General features: G+C 43.7%; 1 protein-coding gene across 1 annotated transcript in view; it reads right to left on the bottom strand.

Annotated features, from left to right (window-relative positions):
- Positions 1-1,129: 1,129 nt before the first annotated feature.
- LOC124291998 overlaps positions 1,130-21,038 on the bottom strand; it is a 152,990-nt gene continuing 133,081 nt past the window's right edge. Inside the window, 15 exon segments of the mRNA XM_046729074.1 lie at positions 1,130-5,437; positions 5,833-5,979; positions 6,825-7,019; positions 8,441-8,589; positions 9,510-9,699; positions 10,955-11,097; positions 11,591-11,698; positions 12,311-12,387; positions 12,884-13,028; positions 14,418-14,446; positions 14,448-14,521; positions 15,231-15,389; positions 18,328-18,427; positions 18,950-19,027; positions 20,345-20,467. Coding sequence (XP_046585030.1) covers positions 1,161-5,437; positions 5,833-5,979; positions 6,825-7,019; positions 8,441-8,589; positions 9,510-9,699; positions 10,955-11,097; positions 11,591-11,698; positions 12,311-12,387; positions 12,884-13,028; positions 14,418-14,446; positions 14,448-14,521; positions 15,231-15,389; positions 18,328-18,427; positions 18,950-19,027; positions 20,345-20,467 — 5,994 coding nt within the window. The 3' untranslated portion in view covers positions 1,130-1,160.

Raw genomic sequence — 21,038 nt, 5'->3', positions numbered from 1 at the left:
ATCAATATTCTAATCTGGACCTTCACAGGTTCTAAGGGTTGTAATAATGGGGGACACTGATAGTGAACTTCCCTTTCAAAGTACTACTGAAAAATGGTCTACAACCACTTTGAAAGTGAATATGGTTTTGTGCTGCTTTTAGCAATATTCCAGCAATATCATGGCAGGGGACACCAGAGATGGGTTTTGTACCCATGTGGAGAATTGTACCCATGTCTTGAGCGTGACGAAATGTGGACACTTTAACCATTAGGCTACTCCTCAGCCCCACAACCACTTTGGAAACAGGACCCTTTTCAGATGAGATCTGAGAAGTTCATAAATAAAGTGTTGGACAAAAACTGAAACTTTATCACTGAACCCTGCTTAGCTGCATGTTGTTTCTTTTGAGGACAGAAGTTTAAAAACTGAAATAAATGGGATCTGACGATTTTTCAGAAGTCTGATCAATAGTTTGGAATAATCTTGATTCTGGCTATTGGATCTAAGGTTAAGCTCTATCCCTGCAGTAATGAGTAATTTGGTCTTGTAGAGATTATTTCTTGACCCCGTAGAAAGGTTTGGGCCCGAGCCTGAGAGGCTGATTTTTGACACCTCCTCCTTCATTGATGGCGATTGCTGCAGAACTAGGAAGCTCCAGGCTGAATCTGTAACTGGGTGGGGTGGAAGCATCCACGGCAGGGCGTGACACAGCTCCTTGACATGGGGACACACTTCGCACACGACCTCTCGTTGACCTTGGTTTCACAGGAGGTGACCTTTCATCTTTTTGTTGAACTTGAACTTGACCTTGACCTTGCTCTTCCTGATTTTTTTGCCTCTCGAAATAATCCATGAGTTCCTTGATGCTACCCCTTCTCTGTAGTCCTGATCCTGATTTCTCGTGAGGACTTTCGTCGCTTACATGTCTGATGCTTTGTGACCTAGGGTCAGACCAGTCCTGAGACCTGTTCTTGTCTCTCAGGACTGTGTCGCTGCCAGAACTGGCATTGTAATCACTTGACCGACTGTGGAAGGAACCGTCCATGTAGTGTGACCCTTCTGACTCTGACGTTGATGATTCACTCTGTGTGCGCCCATGTGACCCGCTCCTGTAGCGGGGTGGCTTACTGAAGTTGTTGTATTTCTCTTTTCGCCTTGCTCTGTACTCACGCCCGACCTCAGCTGGGGGAAGATGGAGGGTGACGCTCTTCCACAGCCCGGTCATGCAAAACCTTCTGCCTAGTTGGTGTCGGGCTCCTTGATGTGATCCTGTTCTCTTTGTCCGAGCCCATACCACTGCGTCTCATCCTCTCGCGAGATCGTGACCTCCGACTGAGACTGGTGTGTACGAGACGAGGCGAAGGGGCTGAGGCCTCGTCATCAGTGTCCATGTCTCCATCCAAGCTTCTCAAAGCGCTGGAGGGCAGGGACATGGACAACTGGGGAGAAGGCTGACAGTCTTCATTGGGACTGGAACTGTCAGCCAGGTTCTGGTCCGACCCCTTCTCAAACAGATCCATCAAAGACTGCATCTTTTGACTTCGTTTCACTCGCAACGATCCTGTGTGGTAGGTTCCAGATTCTTCAGAATCAAGATCTTCAGGTCCGAAAGTGTCATGGCGTTCAGCTGCAAGTTGGAGGACTGATTCATCCAGGGACGACCTGCTTCCAATCATGTCCTCGAAATGTCGGGTTGCCATCACAGGCTTGGACGTCTTCACATGGAGGGGCTGAGAGTACTCAACCATGTTGCCCTCTTCTATCATCAAAACATCAGGGTCGGGGGTGAAACGAGGATGAAGTGGGAGTCGCTGGCGATGTGAATCAATGTCTGAGAAAACATCGTCCTCCTGACTTGAGATTCCTGAAGGGTCAGCATCAGAAGGACCTGTGCTGGAGAGGTCAGGGGTCACAGAGTCTGACATATCATCCACACCCTCTGCCAGTTGCCGAGGTGGATGTGGAACTCTTTTGGCACGTACAGTCTGTATACTCTTTTTAAGGTTTGGACGTCTTTCTATCACTAACTTAGCATCTCCCTTTTCGGATGTAATTTCTTTCACGATAACTGTCCTAGAAATATTATCCTGGCCGAAGGAGAGCGGGGGAGTTTCCTGTCTCTCGCTTCTTTTCACTGTGGGTCTTTTGACCTCCATGACCTCTTGGCTTGGAGGAGCGAGGTCGGGCATTTGTCGTGGGGAGGGGGCGCGAATTTTCACAATGGGTGGTTCCATCAAGGACCCCCCATACAGAGAGGGCATGTCATCACAATCAGGGGGAGGAGCATGTTTTTGCTGGCGCTTCTTTGGAACAGGCACTGACTTCCTTTCTCGTTTGACAGGAATCTGACTCTGATGAGACACAGGCTCTTTTCCAGTCATTTCCTTCCCAGAATGCAACACGTTTTTAAACACTTCCGACCGCACCTCATCAAAACTTTCAACTTTTACAACCCCAGTTCCTCTACTTTCAGACTTTTTGTAACTACTGTGAACATAATTGTGACTGTTTGATTCAGATGAAAGCATCAGTGACGTCTCCACCTCCATTACCTCAGAGTGGTACGAGGATGACTGAGGGTTGAGGGTGAAGGTCACTGAGGTGTCAGGAGTCACTGTACTGTCAACCCCAAACTGGGAGTGCTGCTGTAGGTTACCGGAGTCAATACTGTAAGAAACAGAACAGGGGGATGTCCGGTCCGACTGAACACTGTCGGACATATTGCACACATGATCCACATCCATCATCTCACTACTCCTGTCATGATCATGTCTATATGCCATTCTTTGATGGTATCTTTTCTCGGGATCCTTCCTGGGAAATGTTTTAGAAGAGTATGCGTCTGAAACCTGTTGTGACGTCTTGTCAGCAAGTTTGGATTCGGTGGTTGATCGCTTAATTGTTGATTTCTCCACAGTGAGAGTGTCATGGACGACATGGACTTCAGGGAGTGACGGAGACATGTGGAAGTTGCTTGGGGAGACGCTTCCACGGTAGCTGACACTAGGATACTGGGGGTCTCGGTGTCTGGAGGTCGGGGAGTGAGGAGGACCTCCAGGCTGACCTCCTGTGCAGTAGAAGTCTCCTGGCAGTACGAGTCTATCTCCCCCAAACCGGCCATCATGACTCCCCCTGTGGTCCAAGTTCTGTACAACATTGGGAGAGGACCGAGGGCTGAGCCGAGGACTGCTCTCTACTGAGCTGTTGCTTGCTGTATATGGGATTCTAGGACTGGATCTTCCCATGCTTTGGGGGCTGGTGATATTACCTCTTGGTGTTTGAGATCTTAATGTTCCAGTGGGTGTGTCCTGACTGCCACTATCTGAGAATATCGGACTGTCCCTCCACGTGATGGACTCCTGGTCCACCATGTCAGAGTCTCTGCCGCCGGAGGAGCTGTAGCCGGGAAGGCTGGCATTGCTGTTTCTTAAAGAACTTTGCACCATGGCAGAATCCGATATGTGGCTTTCAGAGAAACTTTGTGGAAAACCTGTGGCAAAGTTTGTGGGCTGAGAGTTGTTGTGACACACATACTCAATGCTGCACTCACTGTTGTCTTCTGACTCTGTCTCTGTTGATGACTCGGAATCAGAAGAGGTGGTTGAGGAGGAGGAGGAATCTTCCTGAGCACATATATCTGCGACATGAGCCCCTGACCTAGAACTAGACTCACCAGAAGACTTTGCTGGAGCCTTCAGAACCCTTGGGGCTGCTACGATTTTCAAGTCAGTAGGTTTAGCAATTGAAGTCTGTTTGCTGCTGTTGTTTCTTTCACTGAAACTCACAGCACCTGTCTGCCCATTCACTACACTGAAACTCACAGCACCGGTCTGCCCATTCACTACACTGTCACGAACAGTCCGGTCTTGATGTGGTTGTTGAGCTGATGGAGGAACTGTTTTCACATTCCCAGAAACAATCTCAATTTGATCAACAGGTGAAAACCTCATTTTAGGAACACTACTACTCTCCTGTTTTTCTACTTTATGCTTTGTTGTTTTGGATTTGTCTATTCGAGCATAGTCAGGGATCTCACTGGGGAAATCTGTCTCTTGTGGATTTGTAGGTGTGAGCACATCTTCTGATATATGGAGAGGGGGAAGATCGTCGACAGGGCTTTCATGCCGACCATACCCTTCTTCCTCCATCTCCAGTGCACGGTCAACATTCCTCTTGAAGGCATTGTCAATCTGCATGTTGATCTCCTTAAGGGTGCGGCTTAACGGTGAGTCTGTGAGGCTGTCTAGAGAAGCGCTCCGTCGGCGCCGAGCCTCTCCCATCGGGCTGTCATCACAGAGGCTCAGGTTGAAGCTGTCTGCGGACTGAGACAGTTCACTGATTGTCACAGACGACAGGAGGTCGGACTGACTGCCTACATTCACATTCTCTAATGATTTAGCTATGTCTGACGGCACACTTAAACACTTCGACATTTTAGGCTGGGGCTGACTGTGATGCATTTGCTGTAAATTGCTCTCCAACGTTTTGATTTCAGAGTTCAAACTTTTATTGGACTCGGGTGTTTTTATTTCCTTGTATTCATGAGGACCAATTTCTCGAAATTCGACTGGGCGGTTGGGAAGGTGTTCAGTCTTCACTTCCATTGGAGGAGCATGTTTCTCCTCTAAAACCTTCCCACCACCGGCTTTCTGGATGGTCTTCTCAGGAGGAGAAGGAATTGTTTCATAGATACCATACTGCATCCCAGTGGAGGTCAACTTATTGTCCAGTTGATCAATCAACTCACTCATACTAGAAGGAGATCCCATGATCATGGTCTCCCGAACTTTTGGACTTCCATTTTGTTGTGAGTCCTCATCCGAAAGAATCTCAGCGTGATCGTGATGCCGTGAGTAGAAATACTGTGTAATGATTGGTTCATTTTTATTTTTGTCACCACTTTTCTCGGATTCATTTTGTCCTTTTCTCCTAGCACCAGGACTTTCAGGCAGCTGCACGGTCAGGATGTCCTCCTCACTCGAACCAAGGCTGATATTTTTCTCAACATTTGCCTTCTGTTTCTTTCTCCCAATTGGCGGCATTTTAGCGCAGCGTTTCTGTGGGCTGATCTCCTCACTAGATCTTGGTGGTTTTCCATCACCATTTTGGCGCACCACATTTCTCTGAATTTGAGGAGAGTCGCCTTGCAGACTGCCCAGCCACCGATCCGTCTGCTCATCTTCATCACAGCTGCCGGGAGATGAATCCATATCCCGGCCCAGCTCAAGGTGGGGACTCTCTAGCGAAGGCTGAGACGAGGTTTTATGCCGAGATGACACTTTACGAGATTCACTAGAGCTCCGATCATTGCGGGGTGTGTTTGGAGCAGACGGCGTTCTACGATGTAAGGCCTTCCTGGTAGAATCCCCTCGAATAAATGACTGTTTCCTCTCAGGCTCTCCCCGCTTCTCTGACCTTGACCTTCGACCAGTTTGGTGAGGATCAATGCCTTGCTCTGAAACAAAAGAACAGAAATTTAGGGTAAAGAAACATTTACCAATTTGTCTAGTGTTGAAAGTATACTGGGGTTGGTTGGTTGTTGTTTATCGCTGCACTCAGCAATATTCCAGCTATGTGGCAGGGGTCTGTACATAATCAAGTCTGGACCAGACAATCCAGTGATCAACATCATGAGCATCGTCCTATGCAATTGGGATACGATGTGTCAACCAAGTCAGCGAGCCTGACCACCCAATTCTGTTGGTCGCCTCTCACGACAAGCATTGGTTACTGAAGACCAGTTCTAACCCAGATCTCCATGCTGCTGGTGGTTTAAGAATGATCAGACCATATTGGGGCTGGTACATGTTTCAACAGGTCAATATGCATCCATTGAGTTGATGCACCCACCATGAGGAGTCACGGACAGGTCCACGTCGATCGGGACCTCACGACCGCTGTTGGTGAAAGGGTTGTCATAAGAATGATGATGGAGGATGGCTGTGGCGTCGGATGACAGGGATCGCTTGTGGTGACTTGTGTGCGGGTGCTTCTCTTCTAGGGGGAAAAACGAATTAACATGAAATAATTAAAGCTCTGCATGCAAACACTAACACCACTATACAACTGTGTTACTATAGGCCATTACAGACACCATGCAGACATGTGATATTGTTGTTATTATCCATGGAAGAGTGAGTGAGTTTAGTTTTACACCACATTTAGCAATATTCCAGCAATATCACGGCTGGGGACACCAGAAATGGGCTTCACACATTGCACCCACTTGGGGAATCGAACCTGGGTTTTTGGCGTGATAAGCAAACGTTTTAACCACTAGGCTACTCCACTGTCCCTATCCACGGGAGAACATGGTTATAATAAACATAGACCATAATAACATAGTGCACTATGTACTTGCAGTCATAACAACCTATATCAAATTATCACTTATGCCAGTAATTGACTTTAGGAAAATATTTTGAATTCACAATTTTTATAAACTGTAGTTCAAAATTTCAGGACAATTATTCAAACAAACATAGCATTAAATAATTTTGTCATATTTAGGTTTAACACTAGTTCCCAATTCAAACACACACAACAAATGAATATTAATAAAATAATTTCTAATTAATATTTTCTTTCAATGCTAGTCCATAACTTAATAAGTCGAAAAACACAAATATTTCTGAGTGACAAAACATGCTACATGCAAAACCAAACTAATTTACTTCTAATCTAATCTGCTAATCTACCAATGATGCTAAGAGCCAAGCAAGACTCAAAAGTCTTTGGCACAGACGTGTTCCTGGGAGTGGGGTCGGGCGGGGGTAAGTGACAATGCATGCTGTCTGCGAGTGTATGAACCATCACAAGGTTGAAACAGTAGTGCCCCGTACCTCCGTAGACATTGACGACCATGAGGTTGTCGTTGACCTTGGAGCACCTGCTGCTGGAACTCCGACTGGAGCTTGCCAGAGAGAGCAGAGACTCGGCACTCTTGGCCGTCCGGAGTCTCTTCTTCCAGTTGTGGACATCCTCCTCCGTCAGGGCCTTGGCCTGGCGCGACCCCACGCCACCAAGACTCACAGTGTCTGCAACACAACGCGGGGTGAGTAGGAGGGAGGCCTGGCTTGAACCCCGAACAATATGTCAGGTGTATGTGGCTATATCAGCTCTGAACTGTAAATTGCCGCTCCTTAGTTGATTAATGATAAAGGAGCATAATGATTGGGTCATGGGGGAATTGATCTCAGTGCCGGAAGATTGTAGAAGTCTTATCACCTCTGATACCTTTATAAACCAGTGCTGACAGACAAAGGGTAATATTGAAGAATAGATAGGGTTCAGTGGATCCTGGCACAACTATGGGACATAACTCTGATAGATACTTGAGGGACCAAAGTTATTACAGGAGGAGTGATGTAGGAATGAGACTGAACAGAATGAGAAGAAGATGTGACAGCAGTGACAGCAGTGACCAAGTACGTGTGCCGCTTATGCTGTACCCTAGGATTTCTGTCTGTAAATTATGGAGTCTGAACCAACCAGTGATAACGAGGACTAACTGGGATGTTTAAACAGAATTTCAACTGAATTTAGATTTAAGGAGAGCACGTGAGTCATGAGAGCACGAACGAGTTGAGTGTCAGAGAGAGGAACATATCTTGAGCCATACAAGCATTATCTTGAAAGGGAACAAATATGTATGACTTCAGGTACTATTTCGTACCCTGAGGCCAGAATGAAATAATTTCTTTCAGTCTATTAAGCAGGTAAGCTTTGCTATAAATGTCCATACATTGATACCAAGAAATGATATCAACTGACAGTTTCAGAGAGGACTGAAAGTTCTCACACAGTTTAATAAGCAGGTAAGCATTGCTGATGAATGTCCTTCATTTAACATTAGAATCTACTGAAAATGATATCAAGTGACAGCCTCAAAAGAACTGAAAAGTTTTAGCACAGAATGCTGAGGCTAGTAAAATTTCTTTCAGTCGAATAAGCAGGTAAGCTTTGCTGATGAACGTCCTTCACTTAACACCAGAATCTATTGAAAATGATATCAAGTGACAGCTTCAAAATGATATCAAGTGACAGCTTCAAAATGATATCAAGTGACAGCTTCAAAATGACAGCCTCAAAATGATATCAAGTGACAGCTTCAAAATGATGTCAAGTGACAGCCTCAAAATGATATCAAGTGACAGCTTCAAAATGATATCAAGTTACAGCCTCAAAATGATATCAAGTGACAGCCTCAAAATGATATCAAGTGACAGCCTCAAAATGACTGAAAAGTTTTAGCACAGAATGCTGAGGCTAGTAAAATTTCTTTCAAGCTATTAAGCAGGTAAGCTTTGCTAATAAATGTTCCATCCAATCTACTGAAAAACATATCAAGTGACAGAGGTAACTGAAAGTTTTGGCATGGACTGCATATAGGTTTTCTCATTAAAGATCTGAGACAGTAGCAGCAGCAGTAACAGCGACAGCAGCGTCGTAGTCCTACCCAGCTCCTTGTGGCTGCCCTGGATGCTGGACTTGCGGGCCTTCTTGATGCTGCCAGCCCGGGGCTTGGAGAAGAAGGATTTCCACCCGCTCACCGGCGACTTCTTGTTGCCCTTGGACGATGTCTCCTTCACTGTGTTGGCCTTCTTCCTGTAGAGGTAACATGTGACACTGTACTCATGTGAAAATCACAGTATGTTGACACTGAACACTCTAACAACCCTGGCTTATCTCTTCCACTGCATATCTCAGACAGTGTTTGCAGACAGTGTTTGTCAGTGTTCATTAGAAGACAGGTAAAGTTTGAATTTTGAGAGAAATACAATGATAACAGAGCTCCCCTTATATATATGTTTGTATATTTCCTGGAAATAACACTGGAGTGAGTGAGTGATTTAGCCTGCAGCCAGCAATAGTTCACCTATATAAATAAGTGAGTGAGAGTATGGTTTAACGCCTGTTTTAGCAATATTCCAGCAATGGTGGGGACACTAGAAATGGGCTTCACACATGGTTCCCATGTGGGAGATGATGGAATGCTTTAACCACAAGGCTACCCCATAATGAGGGAAAGCTTTAACCACAAGGCTACCCCATAATGAGGGAAAGCTTTAACCACAAGGCTACCCCATAATGAGGGAAAGCTTTAACCACGAGGCTACCCCATAATGAGGGAAAGCTTTAACCACAAGGCTACCCCATAATGAGGGAAAGCTTTAACCACGAGGCTACCCCATAATGAGGGAAAGCTTTAACCACCAGGCTACCCCCAATGAGGCTACCCACATAATGAGGGAAAGCTTTAACCACAAGGCTACCCCATAATGAGGGAAAGCTTTAACCACGAGGCTACCCCATAATGAGGGAAAGCTTTAACCACCAGGCTACCCCAATAATTGAGTCTTGACAAGACAAACCAGTGATACTGTTCTCCTATGTCTGGCTACAATGAAATGCAATGAATCAAGTGATACAGTCTGACCAGCTTATCCATTTAAAAGAGAACTCATCAACTGTTATTCCCAGAGAACTGATCCACATGTGTTGACAGATATTGTTGTTTACATTACCTGTATCCAGGAAGGTCGATGACCGTATGGTATTTGGAAGGCAGACTGTCAGGGCCACCCCCAACGTCGATGTAGCGCTGGTTGGGGTTGAGTCCCCCGAGGAAGGCCCTCTCCCTTGCCTCCTCCAGGGTGAGCAGACGGGTGGGGGTGGAGATCGCCAGGGACTTGGGCCGCGGCTTCTTGTGAGATTCTGTAGAAAAACACAACAACTTTAAAACCTTGCAAATCGACTGCGACTATACTCCAATACTTTGACAAGGACTTACAACAGGTTCAGTGTAAAATGGTATCCAACTGATTAGGGGGCAAGTAAGACTTCAAATTTGCAGTTGTAAGACTTTGGCCCAAGCCTTATGAAAACGTCCTAAGCTTTCATGTTTTATACAAACTGCATTTAAATCAAATCTTCAAGATGTTCTGTACATTTTCAGCAGTGGTCTAGAATGGTTACACTCTTGTAAGTGTATGATGAAATATTTATGACTGATTGAACAGTCACATTCTTGTAAAAACTGATACAGGTTTGGAGGCAGGTGGTACAGACATCATAATGGCATAGTGCCACTTGATAAATTACAATTGATGTTGTTCTGGCCCAATTACTAAACTGAGAGTCACAAAGTGGATGTATATGTCCCTGTAGTCTCGTGTTGTACAAGACAATTCTGAGTCTTTGAACGGCAGTTTGAGGCGATACACATAAAGGCAAGAATTTATGGATGTCATTTTTTTTATTTTAAGGGATGCTACGTTTCGGAGTTTATTCTTACTCATTCATCCACCTGAAAAAGGAGTAAGAATATACAGTCAAATCCCGATGAGTCGAATGCTGGTGTCTCGAATATTATGCATAACCTCGAAGTACCTGTCGGTCCCGACCATTCCCTGTTATAGTTGTCATCATTTGATTTCCGGTTACACGAATTCGTCTCAAAAATACACACAATGACTCGAGAAGGAAATTTGGTCCCATGAGATTCAAACAACAGCAATCTTGTATACATAAGCCGAAGTCAGTCAATGAGAAGTTGATTGGTGTAGCAAACTGATCCAATTAACAAACCAGCGTGGCTCACATGCACCTTTCCGCCATTGACGGGTGAGTTCAAAAGGCAGATTACCGGTAGTGATTTCATGGAAATCACTGTCTGTGCTAATCAGACTGGAACTGATAAGGTGCCCCTATTAGTGATAGGGAAATCATTAGGTAAACAAATGCTTAGGTGGAGGAATTAGGACTGGATCATCTTTTTTTCTACCCTCACAGACATACCTATGTCTCGAATACATCGATAAGTCGAATTCGACTCATCAGGATTTGACTGTACTCTGAAACGTCGTGTTCCTTAACATAAAGAAGTTGACATCCATAAATTCCAACCTTTAAGACAATTCAGTTTGTGAAACTGCTCACACTGCAACATGGTAGACTGGTGAATACTTACTCTGTAGCTCTGGTGATGAATATGAAGGCATTTTATCACTGAAGATGATATCACAGTAGCAGATGAGACACTCCGTCACCACGGCCTGTATCCCCACCCCCTGAAGGGCCGCTGCCCTGCCCCCCATCTCAAGCTCCTTGGACCTGCACACATCAACAGCAAAGTAAGGAAAATAGTTGGCTCATCACGCCGAAGACCCGGGTTCGAATCCCCACATGGGCACAATGTGTGAAGCCTATTTCTGGTGTCCCCCGCCGTGATGTTGCTGGAATATTGCTAAAAGCGGCGTAAAACCAAACTCAGTCAGTCAGTATATAGGCGACATTTCGACATAGATTCTAATGTCGTTGTCAAGCAAGTGGTGAGTGAGTATGGTTTTACACCGCTTTTAGCAATGTTCCTGCAGCATCATGGGGGAAGGAGGCACACCAGAAATTGGCTTCACACATTGTACCCATGTGGGGAATCCCGAGAGAATAACTAACTTTAGAAAACTGAAAATAATATATACATGACTTAGAATGATCAGATTTCAGAAGGTTTAACCCAGAATAAATCTTCCCACCAAAAAATGATACATGTTAACTCTCAAGTACACTGCCATGCCAACAAGTCTTGACATGCTGATGACAGTACCTGAGAAGGTTGGGTGCCCAGACAATGGCCAGGTTCTTGGAATGCATGCCAGTGTCGGGGCCGAAGCCTGCCACCCTTGCCAGATGACGCATCAGATACTCCGTGGTTCTGTAACAAACAGGATACACTAGTCAGCAATATCAGTTATATCACATCAGTCAGTAGTCAGCAATATCACATCAGTCAGTAGTCAGCAATATCAGTTATATCACATGTCAGTAGTCAGCAATATCAGTTATATCACAGCAGTCAGTAGTCAGCAATATCAGTTATATCACATCAGTCAGTAGTCAGCAATATCAGTTATATCACAGCAGTCAGTAGTCAGCAATATCAGTTATATCACATGTCAATAGTCAGCAATATCAGTTATATCACAGCAGTCAGTAGTCAGCAATATCAGTTATATCACAGCAGTCAGTAGTCAACAATATCAGTCATATCACATCTGTCAGCAATATCAGTTATATCACAGCAGTCACTAGTCAGCAATATCAGTTATAATACAGCATTCACTAGTCAGCAATATCAGTTATATCAAAACATTAAGTCAGCAACAGCTATATCAAAACCTTAAGTCAGCAACAGTTATATCACAACAGTCAGCATTTAGCAATATCGCAGTTATATCACAGCAGTCAGCAATATTATAGTAATATCACTATTATCTGCAGTCAGCAACATAATGACAGCTGTAATGATGTCGACAACAAAGCCCACCTGTAGTGAGGTGGAGGAAGCTGCTGCACCACATCGTGGATCTTGAGGAGCTTGTTGTCCTCGTCCCGAACAGCATCCTGGAACACAAGAAACACTGAGGTGGAGGCACACATACAGCTTCCCAAACATCTAGTAGGGAGGTGTTGTCTTACTAGAGTGTATTTACACTATACTAACATCCAGCTTCACCCAAAACCCAAATTCACATAAAAACAATCCTTTTTCAAAATTGATAAATAATCGTCTCCAGTGATCACGAATAACAAAATGAATTCATGAAGAGGTATGGTTTGATTCATAAAATAATTAAGTGCAACGTAACAGCTCCAAACCACACCATCAAGGTTGCACGGTTGGAATGTAACTGCAGGAGCATGCTTACAGCTAGACTTACACTTAGTCTCTGTATGTATATAATTTTGATAGAAACGAACACTTTCTTTTCGTAAGGGAAATTCAGCCCTTAACCTGTGGAATTCTATACTTGCTTCACTAAGGGCTTCAGCATTGCAGAAAGGGCTAGGCAGAAGGGAAAATATTGTACTTCAGGAACTGTGAGACAGACCAACTTACAGCAAACTTGTCATACAGCTGGTATGTGAGGAGAGGGTTGGGGAGTTCACGGAAGTACATCTTGAGGAGTGAGCTGATACTGTGGATGTCCTGTAGGTAGCAGTCGGCCGTCAGATCCGGTACACGGTCCTCATCAAACGCCAACCTGTCACAGCAGATATACGGAACTCACGTGACTGATGAGAAAGCGTAGATGACAAATCTCAGATCAAAGAATTAACCAGCTTCACATCAGTGTGACATCATGCTCTTTATGCACCTACAATTATTCTGACAAAGCTGTTGAATAATCAAATTCTTGATACATACATCTATCTGAACATATTCATAATAATGTACCCATGAAGGTAAGGGTTAGAATATTGATCTTCAGTAACCCATGCTTGTCATAAGAGGTGGACCAACGGGATCAGGCTCGCTGACTTGGTTGACACATGTCATTGGTTCCCAATTGTGCAGGTCGATGCTCATGCTGTTGATCACTGGACTGACTGGTCCAGACTCGATTATTTACAGACCCCCGCCATATAACAGGATTATTGCTGAGTGGGGCGTAAAATTCAACTCACTCACTCACTATTCATGAGTGAGTGAGTGTTGTTTTAGACTGCAGTCAGTAATAGTTCACCTATATCACAAAGTGAGTGAGCGAGTGAGCTGGGTTTTAAGCAGTGTTCAGCAATATTCTGGCAATATCATGGAAGGGGACACCAGAAATAGACTTCACAAATTGCATCCATGAGGGAAATAAAACCTGGGTCTTTGGCGTGACGAGTGAACACTTTAACCACTAGGCTACCCCACCACTGCTATATCACAAAGGCGTCCAAGTATAACATGGAGGACAATAAAGTGATCAACAGTTAGGGCAACCACTTCCATGCTCACCAAGCAAGGTCACTCGAACCATACTGGTCAACTCTCAGAACAAGGACTGTGAAACTGAGCACTTTCCTCATAATCAGAGACATACACATCCTCGATAATCTCCAGGGTATACGTTACGATCACTCTCTACTATACCCTGGATGCATCCATGGCTTTGGACGATGATTTGATTACCTCCCTTGGCTGGCTTTTTATCCAATCAGGTGCCTACGCTGGGAAGTTGAGCATACCACTCACAACTCACTTTCGCTTCTTAAATTATCTAACCGTTTCAACTTGGCAACACAATTGATGCAGAGGTAATCTGTAAGTAGTAGAAGGAGTTCTTTCATATATTTTTTTTTAAAGTTTCAGATCTGTGAATTTGTCTTTATTATTTCACCAAAAATCTGAGTGGCACTGCGAACAAACCTAGCGACTGCGACCGCTATCTTTGTTGACACTGGCAAGCTCGGTTGTAACGGCGGCTTAGCTGATTGGCTACTGTGAGAATGTGGAGCCAGCCAAGGGAGGTAATAAATCATTGCCCCAAGCCACGGATGCATCCAGGGTATAGTGGAGAGTGATCGTAACGTATACCCTGGAGATTATCGAGGATGACACATACACAGATAATGATGTTATACACTCTCCCAACTGTACATACCGGAGCTTCTGGATGTTGGAGGTGATGCCGGGAGAGGCGGTAGATGCCGTCCACGATGCCATGCTTCTCTATCACCTCTGTACAGCTCTTCAGCACCAGCGGGACTGCAACAGACACAACACATTGTACACATACAGCACAGAGTATACTGTCCCAGTAGAGTCTGGGTAACAACATTCAGCAATACGCTCCAGCAATATCAACGGTGGAGACCTGACCCGGGTTATCCTCCAGTGATTAGAGAACACATACCAGCTATTACAAAATTCAGTATTTTTGTGGATATTTTTCTTGCAATAACACAAAAAGATAAACTTCCTTATATTCATTGGTCCTAATGACAAGGTCCTAGGGTCTCAGCTGACATGGGACCCGTGAAGATCTGAGTTAGAATTGGTCTACAGCAACCCGTGCTCGTCTTAAGGATGACTGACGGGATCGGGTGGTTTGGCTTTCTGGGACCCGTGAAGATCCGGGGTAGAATAGGTCTTCAGCAACCCATGCTTGCCACAAAAGGCGACTATGCTTGTCGTAAGAGGCGACTAACAGGATCGGGTGGTCAGGCCCGCTGACTTGGTTGACACATGTCATCGTATCCCACTTGCGTAGATCAATGATCATGCTGTTGATGACTGGATTGTCGGGTCCAGACTCGATTATTTACAAGCTGCCGTCATATAGCTGGAATATTGCTGAGTGCGGCGTTAAACAAACAAAGAAACTCAGGAATCTTCACATGCTGCCACACAAGGGAGTTGTCACCAGGACTTGGTTGGGAGAACCGGGAGTCAGAGAGAATGTTGAAGTACTTACTCAACTCCCCATCATTGCCCGAGTTGAGGAGGTGTTCCCCGAGATCGCAGCCGAAGACTCTCTCCTTGACGATACCGGACTGCTTGAGCTGGTTGCGAGCTGGACGGGTGGAGAAGAACGTCCGTAAGAAGGACATCAACTTGCCATGCTTTTTCATCACTGCAAAAACAACATGCATAATGCTAGGTTCATGCATCAAGCACACACACAGGTAGGTAGGTTAGTGTTGTTACAGAGGGGGTTGTCTCCCTTCCCTCCACATGCTGGGGTCAATACAGGAAGTGGGAGGTTTGGGGTAGGAGTATAGTGTCACTGAAGTCACCATTCGACTAGACTGATGCTTAGTGTCTGAATATATAGAATTTTGATAGTAACAAACAAGCCCATTTAAAATGATAAAGAGCCCTAGGGAGACCAGAGATTCAGAGGAAATCTAAACTTGCTTTATTTAGGGCTTTAGCACTGCAGAGAGGGGCATGGCAGTAGGGAAAATAATGTGGTTCAGGGACTGTGAGACAGACTACCTTTTGACATATCTTGATACATTCCTACAGTGTAAAGAGCTGGCAACATCAAAATGTTACTGGCCCAAAATGTATTTAACCAGACCAGACAATTTGCAGAATTCGCATCGGTAGGTATCGTTGTTTTAGTGATAATGTCAACACAGTGCTTTGAGCTTGGGATACGATAGTTCAATGTTCAAACAGTACTTGTCAAGTCTAAATGTAATGATAGATTTGAAAAATTGATTTTAAGATATGGTGAATTTACACATATGTATGGAACATGTTATATAAATTTTTTACCAGATCATCGGTCTGGTTAGCTGTGAATTTAGACCGTCTGTCAGGAATCTGGCCCATCTTGGGCTGTCGGATGGGCCTTATTTCATACACTGGTAAAGGTGCTAATCATCCCCAATTTTCAGTGTCCTTGATAGAAATTTTGGGCCTTAGATGCAGCCATAGAATAAATCTGGGGTTGAATGAATGAATGAATGCCAATCTTCCCGCCACATTCTGTAAGGCTTTGCATACTTAAGTCTGGACCAGAACATGAGCAGATGTTGAAGGCAGCAATACATCTGATGAATGGAAGGTACATGTACTAAGCATAACCATTTCAGGAGGGGGTTGTAGCCCAGTGGATAAAGTGTTCGCTTGTCATGCTGTAGCCCGGGTTCGATTCCCTACATGGGTACAATGTGTGAGGCTCATGTCTGGTGTCCCCCGCCGTGATATTACTAGAACACTGCTTAAGCAGTGTGAAACTAACCTCACTCACTCACAACCATGTCAGGTAATTAAATAAATCATCTAATGCATCGAGTCAAAACAAATCCAAGATTCATGCAAGTCTGTGATAACCAAGGATTAAATAAACCTCCTACTCATGCCCACCTACATAAAGGGAAAATATAAACACTGTTGTTAGTGATATACCACTGGTTTAGTAGCACATACACAGCTTCAGTAATATGCATACAAATCAGGATATATCTTAGACAAACATAGATGAATACATATATTGGAACACAGAAGGGGTGTTGAAAGCAATTGTTGTCAGGCACGTTATTCCACGTTACTTGTCTTTGAACAATCATATTAGCCTATGTCACTTGTCTAGTCATAAGCATGTTATTCCATGTCAATTGCCTATTCACTGGCATGTTATTTCACGTCAAGTGTCTATATACAGCCTTGATATTCTAGGTCACTTGTACAATCATATTAGCCTATGTCACTTGTCTAGTCATGAGTATGTTATTCCACGTCAATTGCCTACTCACAGACTTGATATTCCAGGTCACTTGTACAATCATATTAGCCTATGTCACTTGTCTAGTCATGAGCATGTTATTCCACGTCAATTGCCTACTCACAGACTTGATATTGCAGGACACTTGTACAATCATATTAGCCTATGTCACTTGTCTAGTCATGAGCATGTTATTCCACGTCAATTGCCTACTCACAGACTTGATATTCCAGGTCACTTGTACAATCATATTAGCCTATGTCACTTGTCTATTCATGAGCAAGTTATTCCACATAAATTGCCTATTCACTGGCATGTTATTCCACATCAAGTGTCTATATACAGCCTTGATATTCCAGGTCACTTGTCTTTGCACAATCATATTAGCTAATGATAGTCCATTCATCATGCTAATCTGGACTCTTAATATTTCTTGGTTTCAATGTCATTTTCAGATACTGCACTTAATAAGTTCAAGTAAAAGTAGCCAGTGCATGGCCAGCTAATGTAATGTAATATCAACACCCCGGTTAACACTTCCAGTAATCAGGCCCACAGTGCCGTTGTACAAAGGGGTCTTAGCGCTAAGGTGACCGTAACTCACATACCTTAACATAGGCTTAAGGTAGCCTTAGCGCTAAGCCAGAATTACTACATACCTTAACATAGGCTTAAGGTAGCCTTAGCGCTAAGGTTGTTTTGTACAACGGCACCCAGGACACAACCATGCTGTTATTAACTCATGCACAAACTTCCAGCCTTAGTCAATCACAAAATCCTCACATTCATGAGGCAGTTCAGATATTCCATCCATTCAAGTTTTTCAAATGTTCCAATTCAAAGGATATAAGTACACACAGCAAAACATGCTATTTTAAGGAAACAAACTGATAATATTTTATGCTGAAGAAAAACTTGCTAGTAGGAATATCATCTGAATTCTTGCCAATCACAAACCTAAAATATCGTGAAATGTTTAGGTCATAATTTGGTTCACAAACATTACTCATTGACACAGGGATTATTAATTTGTAAGCTTTTTCACTCAAATTAAAACTGTAAAAAATCAGATGAGGACAAATCAGATCCTTCGATTTGTCATTTCTGATAAATGTACAGAAAATGGAAGAAAATTTATACTGAATTCCCATCAAAATAGGTTTTCATCAGATACTCTGATATTGTTTTATAATTTCTTGAAAATGTAGAGAAAGTAGTTGATAACTGATTGTTGGAATCCAGTGAGTTCCCCGCAATGGTGTAACTGCACGTAATGGATGCTGTGACTCCTAACTAACTGCTTGCCTGTACATCAGCTGTTTGAGGGTCTACTTACAGGGCTTCTTGGAAGCTGGAGGTGGAGGTATACGCGATGCCATGGATGGCGGCACCTTGTCCCCGATCACCTCCACACACTCACTCGGGAAGAAACCAACCTGCCAATACAAACATTGACTCAATATTGTAAATTGAAAGGGTTGGTTGATTGGTTGGTTTGTTGTTTAACGCCGCACTCAGCAATATTCTCGCTATGTGGCGGTGGTCTGTAAATAATTGAGTCTGGACCAGAAAATCCAGTGATCAACATCATGAGCATCGTTCTATGTAATTGGGAACCAATGACATGTGTCAACCCAGTCAGCGAGTCTGAACACCTGATCCCGTTAGTCACCTCTTACGACAAGCATGGTTTACAGAAGATAAATTCCAACCTGGATCTTCACGGGTCAAAAATAAAAGGGAGTGTGCCGTTATAGGATTTGTTTAAATATATAATTACGATAAATGGATTCAAAACCAAGAGATCTCGCAGACTCTTTACTGTGCATGGACAGAAGTAAATTCTTTCATAAATCACAAATTTGAATGAAATAATGTCATGAAATTATTAAGTTTGACTAATGTTTATCGCTATATTTGTAAGTAAACATCCAGAGTTTTGGATGGTGCCATATTACCTCAAACCCTCTCTTCCCTCGCCACCAAATGGTATCATCCGCTGGAGGCATGTCGATCACAGACACAATGTCCCCCACCTGTAACAGGGAGCATCTCATAATCAGTATTACTTTTTCAAGACATGCATTGCATTGCAAGAGTAAATTGCGAAAAGTGAAAAAGTGAATTTACTGTAAATCTTGAACACAGTGACATGGTTTGATTAGACGGATGAAAAAATTGTGTCTGATGAGTGAGTTGGTGTGTAAATATTTAACATTACATCGGCAATATCTCAGCCATATTGTGACGATGTGTCTGATGACATACAAGTGTTGACGTTACTTCGAGTAAAGAAGGCAACAGATATCAGTCAGTTCATTGACCATTTCAGGTACCACATGTTATCAAGACTCCTGTCAGCCATGTTCTCCAGCATATGTAAATTATTTGTTTGAAGTGGCATTCTAGAAGTTGGTGGTATAGAGATGACAAAGCTTTATGTATGATCAACTTCCTTATTTTAACAATGGCAACGTTTCGGTATAGATTCCAATACCGTTATAGGCTTGAAAATGGTATAAGAGTGGGTGAGTGAGTCTAGTTTTATGCCGAACTCAGCAATATTCCAGCTATATGGTAGTGGTCTGTCAATAATCGAGTCTGGACCAGACAATCCAGTGATCAACAGCATGGGCATCGAATGAAAATGGTACAAGAATCGTCGCTATTGTCAAAATAAAGATGTTTATCATCCTTAAAGTTTTGTTATCTCCAATGGTGAGGTGAGGTGAAATTGGGTTTTACGTCGTGCTTGAGAATATTTCGCTCATATGACGACGGGCATGCGTGTGTATGTGTGTGTGCGGCTGCTTGTACTAGCCCAGACTGAAGCTGGTTTTATAGTGCTAGCCCACTGAGATACCATGCCACAGTGAAGCATGAATACCCCACTCAGACACATTATACTGATTCCGAGCCGACCAGTCCTTGTTGTCCCCATTAATGCCGAGCGCCAGGCAGGGACCAACAAGTACCATAGTTTTACGTCTTTTGGTATGACGCGGTCGGGGATCGAACCCGCGACCTCCTGCTCTCCGGGTGGAAGCTCTAACCACTACACCACGGAGGCGGTATCTCCAATGGTAAATTGCTGACAAAAAAACCCCACTTTATCTGAACACCTTATTTGACACTATATTTATATTTAACACTGTCTCCCATCACTGTGCTTTAACACTGTACCTAATCATTGTATTCATGTATAATACTGTAGTCAGGGTAACCATGTAACAATGATTCTTCTTATTCATTGGTTCTGTCAATTGACAGGTCACCTTGACCTCAGACAGGTCACCTTGACCCGAGACGTGCCAGGTGACGCGTAATGTGTGTTTAAATCCTTCTTGACTTACATCGAGAGATATTTCATCTACAGCTTGAGCATTGTAGCGCTTGACAACGTGTGCAGCAGCGATGGCAGGGGTGTTGATACCGGAATCGTCAACAGCAAGCAGGCGATTACCTCGATTGTCAATCTGAAACATGAACATCAAGAGGGATGTCAAGAGAAGTGAGTGAGTGAGTTGAGTTTTACGTCGCTTTTAGCAATATTCCAGCAATATCATGCGAGAGACACCAGAAATGGGCTTCACACATTGTACCCATGTGGGGAATTGAACCCGGGTCTTTGGCATGATGAGCAAATGCTTAAACCACTAGGCTACCCCTACCTCCCCTCGAGAAAAGAAGTCATTCATGAATCTTTGTATTAAGAACGTAACTTTTAGGAGATAAACATCATGTGTTGGGTTATTTCCGGGTGTTATTGAGTATTTGAAGCACGGGAATTCATTTGGATCCGACGGCATCAGCTTCAAATACTCAATAACACCCGGAAATTGGCCAACACATGATGTTTATCGACATTGTAAACACAAAAGTAAACCAAAAGGTCCACACATATTTTTGTGTCTGCAATCATTGACATCGAGTTCGGGTACAGCAATGAAATGTCATCAGCCGGCCGTTTCGGCTCTCTCCCATCTGGAACTGCTCATTTGTGACGTCATTCGAACTTTATGCCACAATATGATTTGAATGACATCA

This window comes from Haliotis rubra, unplaced genomic scaffold (assembly GCF_003918875.1).
Source record: "Haliotis rubra isolate DU_JTF1 unplaced genomic scaffold, ASM391887v1 Scf504, whole genome shotgun sequence".
NCBI classification, from domain to species: domain Eukaryota; kingdom Metazoa; phylum Mollusca; class Gastropoda; order Lepetellida; family Haliotidae; genus Haliotis; species Haliotis rubra.
Note: the sequence above shows the minus strand (reverse complement) of the source record. Positions and strands in the feature narration are given on the sequence as shown.